This window comes from Acomys minous, assembly GCF_964271855.1.
Source record: "Acomys minous genome assembly, chromosome: 6".
NCBI classification, from domain to species: Eukaryota; Metazoa; Chordata; class Mammalia; order Rodentia; family Muridae; genus Acomys; species Acomys minous.
The window spans coordinates 75,693,795-75,716,820 of NC_140487.1; the positions used below are offsets into that span (position 1 = coordinate 75,693,795).

Consider the following 23,026-nt stretch of genomic DNA (forward strand, 5'->3'; position numbering starts at 1 on the left):
CGAGTGTCACCTTCTTGAGTGAGAATTTTCCAAGACATATCCCCCGCCATTTCCTTACTCCATGCGGCTTCTCTTCCCCTCCCCCCACTCCCATAACCCGAGTTCCATTCCGTTCACCAAACAATGATACGTCTCTTTCTGTGCCTCTCTCTGCTAATCCAGTGGTTTTCAACCCGAGGATCATGACCTCTTTAGGGGTCACACCACCCTTTTATGGGGGTTGCATATCATATATTTACATTACAGTTCATAACCAGCGAAATTACAGTTATGAAGTAGCAGCAAAAATAATTTTATGGTGTGGGGGGGGGAAACACCAGGACATGAGGAACTGCACGCACGCCTGAGAGGGTCGCAGGGTTAGGAAGGTTGAGAAACACTGCGCCTGACTGTACCGTGAAGGCAGAAACGGTTGTTGGTGCTGTGGCCACAGCGTCTGGAAAAGTCCCTGGCCCACAATAGGTGTTCAGTAAACACTTGCTGAGTGAGAGAGAGGCAGAGCTGGTTTGGAGCCTAAGGTCCTGAGGCCAGTTCTGCACTCTCCACTCCTGACCAGAAGGGTGGAGGTGGCAGGCAGGAGCTGGCCAAGGTGCAGAAACCGACCAGTGAGCATGAACCGGAGCAGCGGGACTCCCAGGAGGAGATGCCGCAGCCTCAGGTCTCCTGTGTGGTCCTCGCCCTCCGAATCCTTCAGTGGGGCATGGGGGCAAAGTGGATTAAACCAGACAGCGTCTAAGACAAGCCGTATCACTGTCACAGTGGAAGTGCTGAGTACTGCGGTAGCTGTTCTGCCCTCAGTAGCCTTGGAGCCTCCTGGCTGGTGATAGGGCCCCACCTATCAGGAAAAACAGAAGGGATAAGAAAGCCACTGTAAACCAGGCCACCTGGTGGCGCACGCCTTTAATCTCAGGAGGCAGAGGCAGAGGCAGACAGATCTCTGTGAGCTGGAGGCCAGCCTACAAAGCAAGTCCAGGGCAGCCAGGGCTACACAGAGAAACCCCGCCTCGAAAAAAAAAACCCATAAATAAATTAAAACAAACAAATAAACCATAAAGAAAGCTACGGTAGCTCTTCCTTTGAGGCTATCTCCTCCAAACGACATATGACTTTTCCAAGAGTGCTTTGCTGAACTGAGCTTCCTCACGTTCTGATGCCTAGCAGCAGAGAATCAGCAAAGAGTGAGTCCTATTTGACCAAAGATAGGTAGTCACCTTATAAAGAAGCGGAGATGGGTACCAGGGTGGGTCCTGGGCCGATTCCCACCGTCTCTCGGTGGTTTGTGGACGCCTCAGGCTGCTAGTGGCCTTTGTCAGCCCTCCCTTCCCCGAAGCAACAGCTCCAAGTGTGCAGAAGAGGAAGAGAAGCGCTTCCCCCATGGCCCTAGGCTTTAAGTCCCTCTGACCTAACCCTGCTCAGTGCACCCTGAAGTTTGGAGATTCTAGGTGTCAGTATTGAGGGAGAGGTTCCTTTTAAGGCAGAGAAACCAGTTCTCCCTACCCAGGCTCCTCAGCCCACAGCTACTCCACTGAGCCCGTTACGCTGAAACTTCCCCATGAACTGCATTTGAGCCAGGGTAGGCACAGGGGAGGACCTGGGTTCCCGCACTCGCCTCAGGACAGGATGGGAATATCTCTACATGCAAGCGCATGAGCATAGGAGTACACATACACACCCCACCCCACCCCCACTTTCCCTCACATTTCCATGGATACATGTACGGGCAGAGGGCAACATCCTCTTAGGAATCCTGCACCAAACTGCACCTGCATCTGAGGCTTCTGGAAAACCCATATTGACAAAAATGTCAAAAAGTGATGAGAGCGCCCCCTAGGGCCGGTGTGTTGGGGGTGAGAAACAGTTGGGGCCAGTGACATGGAAACCTGGTAGAGGTTCTCCGTAGAGCTGCCTTGTGTGTGTTGGGGGGGGCAGCACCAGGAGCTTGGGGGAGGCATACTTGGACAAAAACTAAGTGTAAGGCAAGGTTTGTATCTACCCATTGAACATAACTGCATTTGTCTGTTCTGCATGGGGGGGTTCCCTTTGAGAAAAATGCCATACTGTCAGAGAGAGGAAAAAGGGAGGTCTCTTGATATGATGCCCCAGACTTTGGAGTTATAGGCTTTGCCACTTTGCCACTTACTTGTGGGCCCATGACCTGAGGACTGGCTCCTTGCCTTTGTTTTCCCATCAGTGAAATGGGCCCATTCCCCAACAGTGCTGGTCAAATAGAGACACAAGTGTATCTGGCAAGTGGCAAGGCATAAGAATGTTCTGGCTGTCTTCAGAGAGCCAAGGCCTTGGAGAGCCTGGACTGTGGTTCAGGGGAGGCTCAGGAGAGGATCCCATTAGTCTGTTCTTCCCCTGAGCTTCCAGGGGTGGGGGTGGGGGTGGGAGTAAACACTTAGGCAGCACAATTTGTGTCTCCTCAAGCCCTGGGAGAACCCGGGAGCTCTGTCGTGTATGCTCCCAGAGCATTTACAGCGATGCATTCCAGGACACCTTAGGACAGTCACAAATACCTGCTGGCCACAGCTCTCCCTGGGTCCCCTGTAACTCCAGCTATGGCTGTTTGTGTGTGTTCTGTGGGTATGTGTGGCAGAGGGGCATGGCAGACACGGGTAACAAAGGAGGGATGGATCGCTCAGGGCTGAACTGTGGAGCAGGGAGGAAAAGAAGGCTGCCTTGTAGATGAAGCTAGCCTGGCCAGCGTCTCCTGCAGGCCTCGGTTTTCCCATCTGCAAACAAGGAACTGCCTGAGCAGCTCTTGGGGAGGGGGGGGGCTTTTCCCTTTGCTTCGACTCATCTGATGATTTGGATCCCTGTGTGGATGCACCGAGGAAGGGGTCCTAGGAGTGTGCTGTGTGGATGATCTGATCTCCTGCGGATGCCTGCAAGGGGAAGTGTCCTCAAGGCAGTGTGGCCTGCTTAGGACAGTCTGGGATGTGTCACCGTGGAGGACATCGTGTCATGGGAGCCTCCCTCCTTCTCACTGTGGGTCAGGTGTGCCCCTTCCTCCTCCCCTATGTGTCCAATGGTTAGAAGAGGCAGGAAGGAGCTGCTGGGGTTGGTGGCCCAGGGCTATTCACAGTCCGAGGCAAGGGGGGATGGCTGCATTGGACCACAGGGTTTCCCTGAAGCCAAAGAAAAGCCACTCTGACCATCTACCATGGGCAGAGTCAGTCTCTTCTTGTTGGGGTGGGATCAAGTGGCACCCGGGGTCCCCTAGCTGTGACATGACTGTGAGATGCAGAGGAAAAAATGCCGGGGACCAGACCTAGAGGTCTGCTTTCTTGATACATGTGACGGATGAACATCAAACGCACTTCACCGAGCTGTGTTCTGAGCTTCATTTCCTAAATCACCTAGTCACTGGCTGTGGAGCACTGTGGACTGAGCCACAGCCTGCGCTGGCTGCTCAGTGGCTTACTGCCTGTCCTCTGCTTCTTCAGCCAGAAGGAAGGGTAACTTTGGGCATGTCACCCTGTTCCAGCAGGGACCGGGCTCAAAGGGATGTTGAGATAAGCTGTGGATCTGCTTGTGTTCTGGGTCACTCCCGCTTTCCAAACAGGAACTCAAGACAGGAGGATGGCAGCGGCTTTCCCAGTCACAGCCCTTGATGTTAGGTTGACCTTTGCGTCCTCACATAGGCGAGTGGTAGAGCGAGCTTGGCCTGTGCATCTTTCTAGGCTCTGTAGCTTACTTGGAAGCAAACTTGGAAATGCAAGAGGGCAGAGACAGAGGTGAGGATGGAAGTGTGTGCGTGAGCGTGCACATGTGTGTGTGTGTGTGTGTGTGTGTGTGTGTGTTTCTGGAAAGGGATGGAACCTTCCCTATCCAAGCCAAGGCAAACTTCAAGAGCAAGCTCGTGTGATCTAAGCCAGCCTGGCCCTTCTCACGACTTGGAACACGTCAGAAGGAACATTCAAAGCAGCTCCCAATTCATGGGGGAAGGCAGAGCTGTAAAACAGACCCTCTCCTGTGTATGCACTTGTGTGTATGTGCAGTGGTCGTGTCCTCGGTGTGACGTCATTAAACATCGATACTCTTAGGGGAAGGAGAACAAACTGTTTGGAAACCTGGTTCCCAGGAGCTGCCTGGATTCTTGGCTCACATCCTAGGCGGGACCTGTGGAAAGTGAGCTTCTCGGGCTAGCTCTGACTGGCCAGTAAGTTCAGGCCTGGCTTTAAAAGGAGCCAGCTCTAAGGGACGTAGCTGTAGCCATTGGCTTGGCTTCCTCATTTCGCCCGCCCCCAACTCCAAAGAAGATCAGTCTTTTATGTTCTGGTGGGTGGACCCTCCTAGATCCAGTCAGGGAACTAGGTGATGGAATGTCCCGTGTGGGCGCTAAAGAAGCTGAGCCTTCTTAGCAAAGTGGTATCCCTCACCCCAACTCTGTCCCAAGCACAGGGGTGGGAGAGGTGTAACAGTGAGGATTATTTTGCTCATGGGTGTCTTTCCTGGAAGAGGGACTTGTGCTGCCCAGAACGCACAAAGCTGGGAACGCAGCACTTGTGGTCACCTACGGTCACGACCTCTGGCTTCCACTCGATGAAAGGCAGTCATTCCCAGGAAAATTCACAGGCCCCATGTCACAGACAGAGCTTTCAATCTGCTTCCCAGAGGTGACTGTCCCACAGCTGGGGATGCAGGACTTCCCTCTGGCTTTGTGCCTTTGTTTGTGTCAGGCCAGCAGTGGAGGCCGGCCCTGGCAGAGGCTTCCAGGGTCCACTGCGGAACTGTGAGCTCCTGGCTTCGTTCACGGGAGGGGGATGGGGATGTGGCCATGGGAGTGATAACGCACCCCCTCAGGAAAATATTTACCAAGGTTGTTTCTGAGCTTAACTGTGAAGGGAAGAGTGGAGTGCCAGATGCACAGGCACTTTGGCTCTGGAAGTGTGAGCATGCCCAAGGTTGAGAACTAGGCGCTCTGCCGGGAGGAGGGGGTGGGCCGGTACCATTGAGCCCCACACAGCAGTCTGCGGTGGATTGTGGCTGAAGTGGGGGGGTGTGTAGCCCTCTGGATTGTCTGGGTTCCAGTCCAGCCTCCTCACCCCGCCACCCAAGTCTGAAGTTGCTTCTCCTCATATATATATACAAGGGAAACAAAACCATCAAGCAAAGGTCTGGCTGGCACAGGAAGGCTCTGTGTCTGGCCACTGAGAAGCGTGAATAGATAAACAGTTTAAGAGGTAGGCTTTCTTTTCTTTCTCTTTTCTTTTTTTCTTTCAAGACAGGGTTTCTCTGAGTGGCCCTGGCTGTTTTGGAACTTGCTCTATTAGGCAAGATCCGCCTGCCTCTGCCTCCCGAGTGCTGGGATTAATGGTATGCGCCACCACTGCCTGGCAAGAGGTAAGCTTTATAGTAGGTGGGTGCATAGGAAGTTTCACACACACACACACACACACACACACACACACACACACACACACACACACACACACACACACCCCACACGGGGCGAGGGAGGGAAAGAAAGAAAGAGATTGCATGTGTGCGTTCACACCTCTGCCTTGGTGTCTCCTTGGTCACAAGTCTATCAGGACATACTCGTTGCCCAGACTGGTCCCTGCACTGGTCCACAGTAGGGTGTTGAAGCCTGGCTTCCTGTCTGCTTCCTCTTGCCTACAGTCTCTGTGGACTTGAGAGTATTTTAATGTTTTTCTCAAGTGTATACTTTTTCTTTTCTTCTTCTTTTTTTTTAATGTTCATTTTTGTCCCAAGGTGGATAGATATTTCTCTCTCTCTTGTCAGACAGGAAATCTAGGCTCTGAGAGGCCCCTGCCCGCATAGATCTCAGGCCTCTCCTTGCTTTCTCTGTGGTGGCCTTTGCAACTGGCTATGACAGGATGAAGGGCTCCTTTGGGACTCACTTTTCCAGGTGCTGTCTTCTGCTGTGGGTTTGTCCACCAACCTTTGTTGGCAGGTGGGGGTAGGGGTGGGGGAGGGGGCTGGCGGGCAAGGCAGCTGGGCCTCACCTCTGTCCCTGCCCACCACTGGCAGTGGGCAGGCTGCTCCTGGGCACCCTGCCCAGACCAACTGACTGGGATTCACATGGCCAGCAGCAGGCCAAGGGATTAGGAGGCCCTGGGAGGGTGTTGTGGAAGGAGGCTAATGGCCCCCTCAGGAAGAGCCCAGCCCTTTCCCTGGGTAGTCGGGCAGGCCAGCATCCTTAGATGAAGCTCCCAGTAGAGGCAAAGCTGCTGGGCCCCTTCTTATTATAGGCAGCTGTGACTGGCAGGGGGGCAGAGGCTGAGGAAGAGCCAAGGGGGAGCAGCTGCGGGCAGAGCTGGGCACAGGATGGCATTCCAGGCTCTCATCTTACTCTCCTTCCTGAGTCACAGAAGGTTTCTAAGATTCCTGCTGAGGCCTCGAGGGTAGAGCTGGGGTGAGATCTGGGCCTTGATGTCCGTGGAGAAGGGCTGAGAAGCACCAGGTGGGGTAGGGTATTGCCCACAGTGGCCTTCTGAGTTCTATCAGAAGGGATGGGAGAGGTCACTGAACTGTGTCCCTAGGCTAGCTCGATGCCTTATGTGGAAACTGAGGCTCATTGAGAGTCTGAGTCAGCCTTAGAGCGGGCTGCTGTCTCTGGAGTGCTCTTCCTCCTTTGTTCCCACCACTGAGTGACAGCCAGAGGGTGTGTGGCAGAGCTGAGTGGAGTGGCCACGTAGAGGAGACCTGACACCTCATTGTGCACGGGACTGGGAGCTCCTGGTATAGCTCTTCTTCCCATGCTCTCTGCAGGACCTCAGCCATGGGTCCAGCCAGCCCTGTTGCCAGGCTGCCTAAAGCACACACAGATGTTTACGGCCTGCAGTGTCCATGGCGACACTGTTCATAGCGGCCTGAAGTAGACTTGAACCTATGGAAGCATCCGTCAGCAGGACGGTTGTTCCGAGTCAGGTCCAGCCACCTGTCCTTAGTAAGCCAGTTAAAAGTGGAAGGCAGAAAAAGGATCTATTCAACGTGGCCACACTGGGAGATCCAGCAAATCCCCAAGTCCATCATCTTCAGGGGTCTGAAGCTAAGGAGCAAAGATGTGCATATCTAAGTATCTAAGTAGTAGTGGTCAAGATGTGGCCCCGCCCACCACTGATCCATCACTGGGCTTCTGTCTCATCCTGCAAGTACGCCTAACAGGTTATTAAGCCAAGAGGGAATCTCTTAGGAAGACAGGTTCCCCCTCCAGCCAGTGCTTTGTCCTTGGGAGATTGCCATTTCTTTGGTGTCCGTCGTTTGAACAGTCTGATGGATGAGCAATAAGTGTTTCTGTCAGCCCCACTACATGATACATACAGGTAGGGAGCATGCAGCCTGCGTTTGTTTCTTTGTGGGTTCCCTTTTATCTCTTCCACCCTTATTAGCCTCCCAACCCTAGATAGGAGAGAAAAAAGGACAGAGGGGACAGGGGACGGACTTATCGTCTGACTACTTCCTGCTGATTAGGGCCATTGAGTTCCGTGGGGCAAGTTTGATCTTCACTGTCAGGATGTGTTTTTTCTTCTTGTTTGTGCATGACTACTTGACAAACAGCATCCAACCACCAACCAGCCAACAGCAGCCCCGCCTCTTGGGGCCCCTAGCATTTATATTATTCTGTGAAACATTCTCCGAATTCCAAACATCATGCTCTTGAAGAAATGATCTGCAAGGTGCCAAGGCTATGCCCCTGCTAAAGCATGAGGCAAATCAGTCACCTGGGATTAAAATGAAACCATATTCCCATAACATTTCTGTTGTTGTTTTTTTTAAACCAAAATTGCAAAATTCTTACTACAGGGGTAGTGGGTGTATAAACTTGCATAGGAAAATACTGTCATGAGAGTTAACAACCACACTTATGAGATGCTGAACAGTGAGGGTGGTGGTGGTGATGGTAAATTAAAAAATTTAATCTGGCAATTAAAAAAGCCAGAGTGGGGCTGGGGTCATATTTTGGTCACAAAGTGCTTCCCCAGCATGTGTGAAGTCCTGGGTTCAATTAGCAGCACCTCAAGAGAGGGAACACAGTGCAGGCTTATATAAGATGTCCAATTTTACAGTCTTTGTGAGATGTGATGTTTCCCTTCTAACCTCTCCTTCGTGTGTGTGTGTGTGTGTGTGTGTGTGTGTGTGTGTGTGTGTGTGCGCGCGCGTATTCATGTCTGTGAGTGTAGATGTGTCATCTATCCCAGTTATCTACTGTTATTGCTAGGCAGTGAAACACATTATATCCCACACTCAGCCACACACACATCTTTGTTTGCTGGGAGCAGCGGACCTAGAAAGAGAAACAAGAGAGAGAGAGTGAGAGAGAGAGAGAGAGAGAGAGAGAGAGAGAGAGAGAGAGAGAGGTCCTAGCAGCCATTGCTGCTGGCCCACAATGAGAAAGACAGCCAGGCCAAGTGGATCACGACTTGGTCAAGCCTCTCTATCCTTAATTGTCCACTGGAGTCAAATCCCTGTGTTGGTTATCCAAATGTGTCTTGGTTAGGATTTCTATGATGTTCAGTGGACATTTTCTAGAAGAGGTCTTGCCTGCCAGTCTTCATGTTACAGAAAACCAGGAAGCCAAGCACCTCAGTGGGGCAGTTTTTTAAAAAATGTATCCTCTCATGTAATACTTCCTGAGTACAGCCTGTCCCTCCACTTCTCCCAGCACCCCACACCTACTCCAGAGCCATTGCTCCTCCATTTCCCTTCAGGAAAAAAGCAGCCCCCCACCAAACATTAGGTGGAGTTCAGGGGACCCCTCAGAAGAGGGGGAGGAAGGATTGTAGGAGCCAGAGAGGTAGAGGACATCAGGGGACCACGGCCCACAGAATCAACCAAGCTGGCCTCACAGGGGTCACAGAGACGGAAGTGGTGATCACGGAGCCTGCGTGGGTCTGTGCTAAGTCCTCTGCATATATGCTATGGTTGCTGAGCTTGGAGGTTTTGTGGGACTCCTAACAGTGGAAGTGGGGGAATCTCTGATTCTTTTGCCTGCTCTCGGGACACTTTCCTTATTGGGTTGCTTCTTCCAGCATTGATATGAGCAGGGCAGGAAGAGACCACTGTGAGACTGCCCTGGGACCCACACTATCAGCCTCCAGTCACCTATTCTGATGGGAAGGGAAGGGAAGTGGAAGGCAAGTTAGGTGCAGTGACCTGGCGGGGAGCTGGCTGACTGCACCCATCCCTGATGCCAGCTGGCACTGGTATCACCTGGAGAGGCAGGGTGTACGGCCCCTGTTGGCACCTTCCCTGGAGTACACTAGGCTTCTGCTGGGACAGAGTACTATGCAGGTGGCAGGGCTGCAGGGTGGCTGGCCACAGTCCCTCCCAGCTAAGCAGCAGGGAGGAGTGTTGTTGGTAACAGCCATACAGAGGGCAGAATCCCGCAAGGTCCCACCATGTCTTCAGTCACCCAGGTCTGTTGCTGAGGTATAGAACGTTAGGTTTGTAAGTTAATTTGATTTTTCCCTGTTTTGAGTGACAGGTTGGTTGTTTTCTCAGGGGTTGAGTCCATTTTCCCTGTTTGTGTGTGAAGCTTTGGCGTTGCTTCTAACAGCAGGCATACAAGTGGCACTGTGGGACTCTAGGGAAATCACTAGGGAAATCACAGAACAGGATTGGAAGCTGGATGAAAACACAGACTCATGAGAAATTTCACATCAAAGGTCTGCCAACAACTGCTTGGCTGTCTGGAGTTGTAAATAAAGTTTTATTGGGACACAGCCATACTTAATTAATTTGCAATATCATCTCTGATTGCCTTTGGGCTCACCCTGGCAGAGCTGAACATTTGTGGCAGACTTCGGGACTTGCAGAAACATTTGCTGTCCTTTTTTTGCATTATCACCGTGTCATAGTGTCTTAGCCCCTCATCTGGGACCCTCCCTGACAGCACTCCCCCCCCCCCCCCCCCCGCCATTGCCATTTTTGCTCCTTCCAGAAGCACTGGATGTGAGAGCACAGTGGGTCTGTGCAAGCCCAGGCCTTCTTCCCCTTGCTAAGGGCTGTGCAGATGTTGGGGATAAAGACAGAGATGGGTTACACATCTCTGTAGCAGGAAAGAGGTAGAGAAGCTAAGAGTTCAGACGCTTCTGTGGGTAAGTTCCGGGGAGGGCTTGGGTCCCTTGCTTCTGTGGCGGTCTCTTTGCTATGTACCCACATGGCTTAACAGGTTGTCCTGCTCATCTTCCTCTTAAGAGGCCTCTTTCTTCTTAAAAAACCTCTAAGGGTCTTCTCCATTACACTGGGGATTCAGGCTTTGACAGCAAATCCAGGAAGAGGTGACAGTGACGTACAGGCCATGTAACCCTCCTGCAAAGGAAAAACTGAGCTGGCCCACGTGGGAGATACCATCCCTGGCATGGCCCTGGTTTTTCAGATAGAGACTGGTAGATAGCGTTTCCCTCAAATGACGCACCAGCCCAAGCCATGGCGCCTGTGATCCCTGCTTAATTTGGACAAAGAGCTTTCGCGGACATCATTATGTTAAGGATCTTGAGACAGGATGGGATACGTGCAGGTGGGCCCCACATCCAGCCAAGATTGTCTTTGAGGTTCAGAGGAGAAGGTGGCGATTGAGGCTGAGATGATGACCCGCTGCTGGGAGCCGCATGGGATGGAGAGCCTCCAGAATTCACACAGATGCTGCTGGTTTCAGACCTCACTCTTCCAGACGGGAGCACTCTGCCCCAACAGTTTTCTACCTCTCAGAACCTGCCTGGAAGTTGGGCTGGAAAAGATGGTCCTGAAAAGGGGCAGGATTCAGACAGACCTCGGTGGCCTGAGCCTCAAGTTGCTTCCTGCTGGGTCCTTCCAGCAGCTTCTTCTGGGAAGCGAGGGGGACGCAGAGTGCGTGTCACTTGAGCATAGAAGCAGGCAGCCCTAGAAACCTTGCCTGAGTGTCCAGGGAGGCCCAGAGCAAGCCTTCTGTAGTCCCAGTAAAAGCTGACTCACCTGTGAATTACGCACAGCACCACACCAGGAAACCGCTCACATTCTGAGGGACCTTAGAAACCGGCCGCCTGCTTCACAGATTGGCCTGGATCTCAGGGTCAGAGGCAGAGCGGTGTGTGTGTGTGTGTGTGTGTGTGTGTGTGTGTGTGTGTGTGTGTGTGTGTGTGTGTGTGTGTCGGTGTGTGTGTGTGTGTGTCGGGGTCTGTGTCCCCATTTCTGTGTGTTCTTTGATCCCACCAACCCAAGGAGGACTGCCTCAGGTCCGGCTTGGTGTCTGTCCTCTGAGCTTTCATTTCTCCAGGTGACAGCTTGGAGTAGTGAGTTGGGGTTGAGAAGGAAGGAGAGGCCAGGCGAGTGTCCGGGTGTCCGGGTGGAGTCCAGTCCCGCTGCCTTCCTGCCTGCCTGCCTGCCTTCCACACGCCCTCTTCCTGGGGCATTCTTTTCCAGTTTCCTCTTCGGCTATTAATAGTGGAGTCAGTCCCAGGTCTGGGAGCAGCCGGGAACAGGAGGAAGCTGGTCCTTGTGGAAGGTTTAAGCAGCACCCACCTCTCCCTGGGCAGGAGGCTGAATGGGTCCCCTCCTGCTCCATCCTCCACCCTCCTGGAGCAGCTCCCCCAGGCTGATGGAGTCTTTCCTCCCACCTGTTGTCTGCCACCTTATGCCTTGTTCTCCATCCCACCTCAAACGCCTTTCCCCGCCCCCCTCTCTCTCAGTTCTTGGATAAGCAGAGAAGCAGCCTGGCCTGCTTGCTGACCCTTCTCCGTCTCTGCTCCCTTCAGCCGTTTCTCCTTCCCTTCCACACCTTGAATCTCACAACCAGCCCTGGGTAGGACGCTGATGTTTTAGCTACAGATAGATGTCCCTCTGTTTCCAACTCGTTTGCCTTGGTGCCTGCAAGGGTGTTGGTGGTGCTAGGACCCTTCCCTTCCCCCACTCCGTGGAGTCAGTCACCACATGGTATAGCGTTTGCACGCAGCCTGCACAGATCTGTCTATATGCATCAAGTCACCCAGACCCACGGCTCTTCATGTTGCGTCATCCCTGGGATTGGAAGTCTGCCCCCTTTGCTTTCTCTTTAGATTTATTTTATGCTGCATGTATGAACACCATGTGCACTTCTGGTGTCTGTGGAGATTGGAACTGGAGTTATGGTCGTGAGCCACTGTGTGAGTACTGGGATCTGAACCCAGGTCCGTTGCAAGGACAAGTGTTCTTAACCGCTGAGCCATCTCCAACCCCTCGTGGCTCTAGAGGGCCGACCACGCACCCACACACCTCACCAGTCCACTGCCACAGCCCCCCCACCTGACGCATTTTCCCTGTTCTCCCCTTTGCTGGCGATCCTCCCCTTCCATGTTCCAGAGGACAGTTTGGCTAACTGGGTTCGTCTTACATTCATGGCACTGCTCTACTTTGGCACAGAAGGCTACCCAGCAATCCCATCTTATTTGTCTTACAATGTTTCTGAACCTGTGGTCCTTGGACCAACAGCATCAGTCAGTGGCAACCCGAGGCAGGTGGATTGTCACACTCTCTCAGGGCTGGGATGCCCAATGGAATTTTGAGAACCCTCTTGGAGTTTTGATGCTGGTTCTTGTTTGCGGTTTTCGATAGGACTTTCTTTTGCTTTCCTCCCCTACCCTCCCCAGACAGGGCTTCTCTGTGTAGCCCTGGCTGTCCTCTAACTTGTTCTGTAGACCAGGCTGGCCTCAAACTCAGAGATCCACCTGCCTCTGCTGTAGACCAGGCTGGCCTCAAACTCAGAGATCCGCCTGCCTCTGCTGTAGACCAGGCTGGCCTCAAACTCAAAGACCCGCCTGCCTCTGCCTCTTGAGTGCAATGATTAAAGGTGTGCGCCACCACCACCCAGGGAACTTCTTATTCCTTCCTTCCGACCTCCCCTAACCTCTCCTCTTCTTTGTTTTCTCAGCACCACGGCATCTGTTGTCATCAGTGGTCTCCCTGGAGAGCCCTGAATGTGAGCGTTTCAACTGCTACCAGGTGTCAAATCTCCCCATACCAAAATTACAAGCGCACACAGGTCTGTACCTGTCATCCTCTTCCTTGCCATGTCGAAGATGGAGATGTTTCCTATCCAGGACAGGGCAGGTCCCGCGTCAGCACCAGTGTAGCTTTCTTTATGTCTTAAAGACCCTTTGAGACAGTAGAAGACCAGTCACCAGTGATAAAGGGGGTTCTTGCTTGAGCTGGCTCCTCCCGCCTCTACCTAGAAACCCCAGCCTTGCGTGCTGTGTGCACCAGCTCCCTCATTAGGGAGCTTCCAGCTGCACTGTGACTCTGAACACCACATGCGGGAGCTTGGCAATGTTCCCGCCCCCGCCCCCAACCCCTCCCCTGCCCCGCCCCCAACCCCTCCCCTGCCCCGCCCCCAACCCCTCCCCTGCCCCTGCCCCCAACCCCTCCCCTGCCCCGCCCCCTCCCCCAGGTGTTGCCGGGCTCGCGGTTGAGCAGCCTGAAAACAAATGTGAGAAACCCAAACCCTTGGTGTCTCTATTTCCCACTATAGGCAGTGATTATCCAAAATTCAGCATTGGAATCTCTGTAAAGTTAAGCTGTATTTTCTAGTTTCTATCGCTAAGGATACATTTTGGTAATCTTTGAATCTGAGAATCAAGCAGGTGTTGCTTCTGCTTGCCTTTGGGATGTGGTCTGTCTGTGTAGCCTAAGTGGTCATAGCCTCAGTCCTAGGGCTGCAGCCTGCTGATGCTGGGTGCTTGCTCTTGCACTCATCTTTCAAATACAGAGTCTTCTTGGCTGATTTTGTTTGTTTGTTTGTTTGTTTTTGTTTTTCGAGACAGGGTTTCTCTGTGTAGCCCTGGCTGTCCTGGACTCACATTGTAGACCAGGCTGGCCTTGAACTCACAGTGATCCATCTGCCTCCCGAGTGCTGGGATTACGGGGGGGCCCCGCCCAGCTTTTGGGCTGATTTTTTTTTTTAAAAGCGAACTAATGCTTATAAATGTAAACATAACTCAGCTGTGTTCTTGTTTACCGCATTCAGGTGTGTGGATTCAATCGCAGCTGATTACAACCTCTGTTGGTAAACAAGTATTTCCTGCCTCTATGGGGCCAGTATAAAGCAACCATAGATGAGTTTCTGAAAGTCCCTAGGGGAGACATCGTGCGGTGCAATCAAGAGTTGTAGGCTGAGAGATTAGTGCGCTCGTAGCCTTACTTGATAACACTGTAAGTTTTGTGAAGGGCTTGCACCCGTTTTCACTAGTTCATGTGCTTTTAAAATGAGAGCGACTCTTTAATCTTAGAACTAACCCCATCAGCAACAGCGTCATCGGTTTGACTGTCTTTGCACCACATTCCTTTGTACATGGGTCAGAACAGGTGGTGGACAGTGGCCTCGGGTGGCAAAGTGGCTTTGTTTCCCTTTGCATCTGTCTTCTGCCCTTTAATCCATATTCCTGCTACGACTTGTCTGCTGTTACAAGTTTTGCTGATTGGGGGGGGGGGGGTGTGAAATGACAAACCTTCCTTTTTTTTTCTTGCGTTTCCTTAGCTACTGACATGTCTTGATGGTGAGGGGTTGTGTGTGCCTTTTCTTTTTTTCTGTGAAATATTTTGTGCTAGTGGCTTTCTGTGGAGACAAAGTAAGAAATGCAGCTTGAAGGTAGGGATGTTTATTTTGGTTCACGGTTTCCGAGGGGTTCATGGTCACGTGGCTCTGTGAGGAGGCAGAGCCTCAGGGAGGAGAGAAGGGGAGAGAGGAGACCAGACAGGGCAAAGATACAACCCCTCCATGGCACACCGTGGTTACCTGGTGACTGACTTCATCTGGGGACCAAGGGTCCGACACAAGCCTTTGGGGGAAGATTGTCAAAAGCAGAGCATCTGCCCTGTGTCTGTTTTCTGTTTATTGAGTTTCCTTTCGCAGACTTTTTGGAGAGGGTAACTGGACTCTTTGGGATCCTTTGCTTGCTTACAGCCCCCACCCCCCCACCATCAGATGGCATTGTGGATATTCATTCTGATGTGTTGATGCTGTTTTCAAATGGCCCACGTCGGCTCTTTCAGGCGGATCTCTTAGTTTGCTGGTTTCTGTCTTTTGGACTTGCTCTTTGCTTGTTTCTTGTTTTCTTTCTCACGGGACTCGCACCACGAGCCATGCCAGGCTCAGCTCGCGCTCCCCTCCGTCAGCCGCAGACGTGCTGACCATTTCCCGAGGGGCTGTGCCGCACGGTTCTGGGGGGACGGTAGACACAGTGTGGACCCGCGTTGTTATGCTGAGCCGTAGCTTTGCCGGAGCTTCTGCGCGGGGTAGAGCAAGAAAACGCACAGTCATTTTTATTCATCCTTCTAGCTGTGCATACATTAAAAAACGAGCTCGGGAGCTGGCAAAATGGTTCAGCGGATAAGCAAATAAGATGTAAAGACACAGGTTCATACTGACATCTCTGGACTTAGGGATTTGTGTAGCCTTTTCTCTCCAACCCTTTCTTGCTTGTTTGCAATTCGTGTGAACAGTAGCTTTTTGACTAAAACCTATAGAGAGCTGTGGACTTGGTGTTTTTAAGTAGTAAAAGTGTGTTTCACCCAAGGGCATGGGTGATGAATTTCAACCTGATTTTTAGCTGTAAAGTAGAACTGAGCAGATAATTTACAGCCAGGCTCTTTTTACTGCCCAGAGTGGTTGCCTACAGCTTTCAGCAAGGCTGTGTGTTGTACCTAGACTATGGCAAACTTTATTTTCATAGACTTCATTGGTCCTAGGATTGCCTCGGCATCCCACTTAGTTTCTTTTTCATACATTGCACCAAGGGAAGCCACTTCTTTGAGATGCTTGGTTCTGCTTACCTCTATTACTCTAGTGCCCCAATTGCCCCAAATAACGCTCCATGGACGCTCCCCTCTTATGCAGCCACCGTAGCCACCCAGCTGTTTTCCAGCCCCACAGCTTAGCCTTTTTCATTATATCATAAGGATTCAAACATTATTTAGCTTTTGGCTTCTTTCATTAAGAAAAAACAACAACAACAACAACAACACAGCACACAGAAAGGAGTGTTATAGGGTTAAGGATAGCCTGGACTATATTGAGACACTGTCTCAAAAAAATCAAGGGCTGGGTCATTGAGATGGCTTAGTGAGTGGGTAAAGGTGCTTGCTGCCAAGCCTGAAGAACCGAGTTCAATTCCCAGAACCAACATGTAGGAGAGCTCAGATTCTGAAAGTTGTCCTCTGACCCCCACATGTGCTGTGTGGTACACACAAGCACTTGCCCTCTCAGGGACACAGGTAATGAAAGTGTAAAGAAAGGAAAAAATATCTGTGGAAATAGCCCCAGTGGAGGAGCCCTTCCCTAGAATACCCTGGGTTCAGTTGTTGATAGTGCAAAAAAATAAAGTAAAATGAAATAAAATACAATAAAATAAAAGGCTAACGTGTTTTCCAAAGTGCTGACCTAATTTGCATTTCTACTGTGTATGGAGTTCACTTTTAACCTTTACTTTCAGCAATTCTAATAGATATGTAATGGTGCATTGTCATTTTAATTTGGATTTGCCTAATGACTGATATTAAGCATGAGTTTATTTTCTGCTGAGACATCTTTAGCAGTTTTTTCTTACAGAGGGGTGGGGGTCCACTATTGGCCCAGGCCCAGTGGTCTCCTGTCGCAGCCTACTGAGTGTTGGGGTTCCAGGCATGTGCGCACTGCCAGCTTTTACTGCTGTTTTCCGTGCCTCTCCCCTCCAAGGGTTTGCTGGGTCTTGCATTCAGTAAGCATGGTGAGAAGAGACAGCTTTGTTTTCCCCAAAGCACCCAGCCGGTCGCCCCCAGTTTCTGCATGCCACATGCTTACCTGGAGACACATGTATTAAGTAAGGGAAATTTTCTTCCATTCTTAGTTTACTTGAATACTGATACCCCCCTCTCCTCCTCCCCCTCCCCCTCCCCCTCCTCCTCTTCCTGTTTTAATTGGGAATAAGAGGGGGCTGGGGGTTAAGAGCACCTGCTTCAGAGGTTCTGAGTGCAGGGCCCAGCCCACACCAGGCAGCTCCTCACAGAGTCCATATCAGGCAGCTCCTCACAGAGCCCACATCAGGCAGCTCCTCACAGAGCCCACACCAGGCAGCTCCTCACAGAGCCCACATCAGGCAGCTCACAGAGCCAGCTCCAGGGAATCCATATCCTGTTTGGACCCCAGGCACCTGCGCCTGCATGTGTGTATACTTGCAAACATGTGTGTGTAATTAAAAATAAAAAAGATTGTCAAAAATAAGTTGGGACTATGATGATCATAGGCTTTTGTGTTGTTACCATGGTGCTTTCTGTTTTGTCTTGTTTTTAAATTCTGCGCTGTCCGTGAGAAATCTCACTTGGTCATGTAGTACTGTCATTTTAGGCAGCCTGGGTTTGGTTAATCGTTAGGTAAAGTCACTGAGATACCACTCACTCCGTCAGTGTTGAGGTTGCTGTCGTGACAAAGGCCGATGAACCCAGTGAGGACACAGAAAAATAAAGTTCCATGAAAAGCTCCTGTTTATATAAGATTGGGCGGCCACTTTGGAAAATAGTTTGGAAAATAGATGCTACATATAGTGTTTCCATACATCTTGGCATTTCTATTCTTAGAGAAATGCAGCCATACAGCCCACATAAAAACTTACACACAAATGTTCCTAGAAACTGTTCTCAGGAGGCTGGTGGTCCACACAGAGCACAGTGAACGATGCTGAATGAAGAAAATACCGTGGTGAAATGCTCTGCAGTAGTGCCGAGGGATAAAGATGAGGGAGGGAGGGAGGGAGGGAGGGAGGGAAAGGAAGGAGGGAGGGAGGGAGGGAGGGAGCGAGGAGGAGGCCGCACAGAGAAGAGCCGCCACAGCGCAGATGTCCTGGGGAGGCAGATCCACAGGCAGAAATGCATGCAACTAGGCAGCATCAGAGCTATTTTCCTGCTATGTCTGTAGTGTGCAAGTTGTGTTGGTCCAGCAGGGCTGGGTTTAAATTCTGTTGTTGCTTTGGATACCTTTGCTCATTAGAGGCTGGGATGTGCTCCAGAAATGCCTGTTTGTCTCCCTGAATATATATAATGTTTTGCGTGCATGCGTGCGTGTGTGTCGTGTGCATGCATGCCCGCTACCCACAGAGGCCGAATAGATCATAGGATGCCCTGGAACTAGAGTTACGGATGTAGCCGCCATGTGGTCCTCGGAATTGAACCCAGGTCCCCCACAAGAGCAGCAAGTACTCTAATCTGCTGAGCCATCTCTCTAGCCTGTAGTGTTTTGCTTTTTGAGGTTTTTGTTTTGTTTGTTTTTCCTGCTCCCAGAAGTCTGCCTTTTTAAAAACTTACCCAGCGTATTCCATTGTTAAAGCCCTTGCTGGCATTGTGGGGCAGGGGAGGGGACCTTCTCTGATGTTCTGATTAAGCCCCACTCAGGAAACTGTGGATGGGGGTGTGGCTTTCCCAGTGTATATTCCTCTCCCTAAATGTTAGCTAGGCTTAGTTCCTGAGAGTCCTTGTAGCAGCATCATTACTTTTTAGTTATCTTTTTCTCGTTAGGCTTGGTGTTGTCCACTGGGACTCCCAGTTACTTAGGAGGGTAAGGCAGGAACACGATGCTAAGTTTGAGGCTAGCTGAGGCTACACAGTGAGACACCCCCATCAAAACAACTATTTTATGTGTTTGTTTAGTGTTGCTGTTGTAGTTAAGTTTCGAACTTCATTGGTTTTTATTTTCAACATTATTAGTTCATTCTCCCCTCCCCTCCCCCCTCAGTTTTTACGGTCAAATAGCTGGCCCTGGATTCCATCCACAGAACTACAAAATTTTAAAAAAAAGAATTTTTTAAAAAAACTCGGTCCTAAAGGAAGACCAGGGTGATGGCAGTGTGGGCCCATCCTCAGCCTGCTTAGCCCCGCCCACCACATGGTGGCTTTCCCTAAGTCCAAGCCCAGGGATAATATCATGCTGATACCCCCAAAGGGTGGATTGCTACAGGATCACAGCCTGTTACGGGAGAGACTGGCGGAGAGCTGAAGGAGAAAATTCTTCCCCTGGCCAAGGCTGTGCCTAGGGTGTCTCATATCCTGCTGTTGTTGTTTGCGTTTTTTGAGGCTTATACTGCAGTGAACATGTGAACAGCTTCCCAGGCAGCATTTGAAGGGTTAAAGCCAGTGGTTTGAAAAGGAGTGGGAAGGGAGAGAGAAGTCAGCCTGCATGGATACTGAGGGATGAGGCCATGGCTGCACTAGTGGGATGTGGCTGCCCTTCTGTCTCCAAGGCCCCTGTGTGTCAATTCTTTCTCCATCATCTCCTGGCTGTTCCATGGGTTCATGATTGGATGGCTAAAGCACAACCTTCTGCGTGCGTGCGTGCGTGCGTGCGTGCGTGCTCCCCGCATCCATGCTTCCAGTAGCAGCAGCCACTGGGGCCTCAGCTGCCTTCCTCAGAGCCGCAACAGGCACAGAGCATGCTTGCTGTAAGCAAAGTCAGGGTCACAGAGCTCTACGATGTGCTCATTGCCATCAACTCCCCATGCCACTAAATAATAAATCAGGAGGAGGATGGATGGCACCCGAGGGCTTCCCTGCCCTGCCCAGTCTCCCCAGAGACCACAGTTCTCAGAAATGAATCTGGTTTCCAGGACTCATGGAGTCAGCGGTGTAAGATGGTGCTCGCTGGTGGCGGCCCAGTGGCCTTCCCAGGTTACCTCGGGAGGACTTGACAATGCTCGCTTCATCCAGCTTTCTCCTGTCTTACATAGCTTGGGACTCACTGTATAGGGAATGATGCTGCCCACAATAGGCTGAATCCCCCTACATTTATAGTCAAGACAATATTGCACAGACACGCCTATAGGCCAACCTTTCAATTGAGGCTTTCTTAGAGGATTCCAGGTTGTGGGAAGTTGATTTGTTTTGTTTTGTTTTGTTTTTTGAGACAGGGTTTCTCTGTAGCCTTGGCTGTCCTGGACTTGCTTTGTAGACCAGGCTGGCCTCGAACTCACAGCGATCCACCTGCCTCTGCCTCCTGAGTGCTGGGTTTATAGGCGTACGCCACCACGCCAGGCTTAAACAAGCTGTCACAGGTTTGGGGGGATAGAGTCGGAGGTAGCTATCCCAGAAGGATACATTCAAGTCCTTACCCATGAGCATTGTGAAGGAGATACCGTGACCGTTGCAACTCTTTTTGGTTTTGGTTTTGGTTTTTAGAGACAGGGTTTCTTTGTGTAGCCTTTGCTATCCTGGACTCACTTGGTAGACCAGGCTGGCCTCAAATTCATAGAGATCCGCCTGCCTCTGCCTCCCAGAGTGCTGGGATTACAGGCATACGCCACCGCACCGAGCTTGTTTTTTTGTTTTTTGTTTTTAAAGACAGAGTTTCTCTGTGTAGCCATGGCTGTCCTGGAACTCATTATGTAAGCCAGGCTGGCCTCGAACGCAGAGCTCCAGCTGCCTCTACCTCCCGAGTGCTGGGATTAAAGGACTGTGTCACCAACACCCGGCTGACCATGACAACTCTTATAAAAAGAAAGTATTTAATTGAGGGCTTGCTTATAGTTTCAGCGGTTAGTCCACTGTTGTCATGGCATAGAGCACAGTGGCTTGGGTGGCCTGCAGACATGGTGCCAGATCAGTAGCTGAGAACTGTATCCTGACCTGAAAGCAGAGATTAAGAGAGAGAGACAGAGACAGGACCGGGCGGGCATGTGCTTTTTGAAACTTCAAAGCCCACTCCCCCAGTGACACACCTTCTCAAATAGTGGCACACTCCTGGATGACTAAGCACTCAGCTATAATAGCCTATGGGTGCCATTCTTTTATTTTTTTCCCCCTCAAAGATTTATTTATTTATTATTATGTATACAGTGCCTCTGCCTGCACATAAACCTGTGGGCCAGAAGAGGGCATCAGATCACATTACAGATGGCTGTGAGCCACCATGTGGTGGTTTCTGGGAATTGAACTCATGACCTCCAGCAGAACAGGCTGTGTGTTTAACCTCTGAGCCATCTCTCCAGCCCCGTGGGAGCCATTCTTACTCAAATCACTAGAGCCACTGTCAGACTGTATCTCTTAAATTCCACTAATGCTGACATCAAGGTGACAAGAGGGAATGAATGATGCTATCAGTTGGGAAATTCCTCAGTGAAAGTGTAGCACCTACGGGGCTAGGAAGATGTGTTTTAGCGGCTAAAGCTGTCCATGCAGTCATGAGGAACTGAGTTCAGTCCCCACAAGCTTGCTTGTAACTCAGGACTGGGACAGGATGAACAACCCACCTGTTCATCCCACCTCTCAGCACAGTGGTCAGCCTAGCCTAGCCGGTGAGTGCCAAGCCAGAGACCTTGTCCCAGAAAACAAGAAGAGGAGTGACTGCCTTTGTCTCCCACAAGGCTTGATGGTGCCACACCTGGTACTGCCTTCTGCTTCTCAAGAGGAAAATATATGTGAGAGAGAATGGGATCTTTGTGGGGAAACACCCTCCCTCCTCGGGCTGTGGTTTAAGATGCCCTGCCCAGCCCAGTGGGGCACTGGATGCCCACCAGGATCACCTTGCAGGGCTATTTGCCTGACCACAGTCTACTGCTGCTGCCATTGTTTCTTCACCCCCTCCCCAGCTAGATGTGCGTCCTGTGCTTGACATCACATGCGCGTGCATCCAGGGAATACTGGGCAGGCTGCAATGTAGGCTGGCCATGGCAGCCCTTTCTTTCCCCGGCACAGCCTCTCTACTGCCTAAGGAGAAAACCAGGAATTGCCAACACCCTTAGTTAGTGCCCTTCCGCCTTCTCCTCATGGCCACCCTGGCCCCATCAACGTCCAGTGCCGAATCCAACCTCTGCTTGTCTCTAGTGTCATGTCTCTGCCTCCGGCGACCAGCGGGTTCCTCTTGGCAACTGTCAGACACCATACCTTTCCCACTTGTAGGCTTTCTCCTTTCAGATCACATTTCTACAATGGTGAAAGCTTGTGTTTCTCACCCTGTGCAATGGCTTTTTTCCTTACACAAAATAAGATTAAAGGCCTTATTTTGACGTCTGAACTTTTGTCTTATTTGACCTGGGATATATACATATATATTTTCCCCCTTTTTATTATTTATTTATTTATTTATTTTATTGAGATGGGGACTCATTATGAAGCTCTGTCTGGCCTGGGAGTATGTAGACCAGGCTGTCCTGGAACTCACAGAAATTCACCTGCCTTGCCTCCCAAGTGCTGGGATTAGAGGCGTGCATCACCGTGCCTGGCTAGGTCATACTTTTAAGAGAGCCTTGTTCTGTTCTCAGAGCTGTTTGGTTTGGACAGCTCGCTCTCTGTAAGGCCTGCGGTTCTCAGCTGCCCCATGCCCACTTTCTGAGTTCCACATGCACATCCATGTCGGCCCTTGGTCCCCGTCCCCTGTTTTCTCTGTTAGAGATACTTGTTTCACATAGAATTCTTTTTAGCTTAATGGTCAATGCAGGGCTGCTGTTAAATGGTTTAAAATGATGAGTTTCAGTGTCAGGTTGACAAGAACTGGATTGTGTGGGCCAGTTTTAACTGTCAACATGACAACACACCTAGAGTCCTCTGGGAGGAGAGTGCTCATGAGGATCTTAGTTATCTAGAGCGCGTTGGCCTGGTGGGCGTGCCTGTGGGAGAGTCTCTTGATTGTTAATTGCCGCAGGAAGACCTGGCCCACTGTGGAATGTGCCATTCACCCGGCAGGGGTCCTAAGCAGTCTAAAGAGCAGACAACTAGGTGAGCAAGCAAGCAAGCAAGCAAGCGGGCAAGAACTAGTGTATGCATTTGCTCTCTTTGCTTGTGACTGGATGCAATGCTTTAAGAGTAGACTTTCGCTTCCTGGTATAACAGACCAGGACCCCTTTCATATCCATAATAAAACCCCTTTTATATCCCCAGAGTCGCTTTTGGTTGAGGTGTCTTATCAGGGCAAGAGAGAAGAAACCAGGCCAGCTGCCTGTCCTGTTCCTCCCCCTGCCCCTCCCCCTCGCCACTTCCTCTCCTTGCTCATTCTTCCTGAAGTTACCAGAGCCTGTCAGTCAGTTGTCCCAGCTTCATGTCACCTCCCTGGGGTTGTAGGCTTAGGGGCTTGTTCAACATAGGTCATCAC

At 51.0% G+C, this 23,026-nt stretch overlaps 1 protein-coding gene across 2 annotated transcripts in view; it reads left to right on the top strand.

The window, feature by feature from the left end:
• The window catches only part of PODXL (podocalyxin like), a 44,768-nt gene that overhangs the window by 6,536 nt on the left and 15,206 nt on the right, over nt 1-23,026 (top strand). The window contains exon 2 of one of the 2 annotated variants that reach the window (XM_084786179.1): nt 12,857-12,967. The exons of the other annotated variant lie outside the window; for it this stretch is intronic. Within the exon in view, the coding sequence (XP_084642305.1) occupies nt 12,857-12,967 (111 nt within the window). The remainder of the gene's footprint in view (nt 1-12,856; nt 12,968-23,026) is intronic. 2 annotated transcript variants of the gene reach the window in all.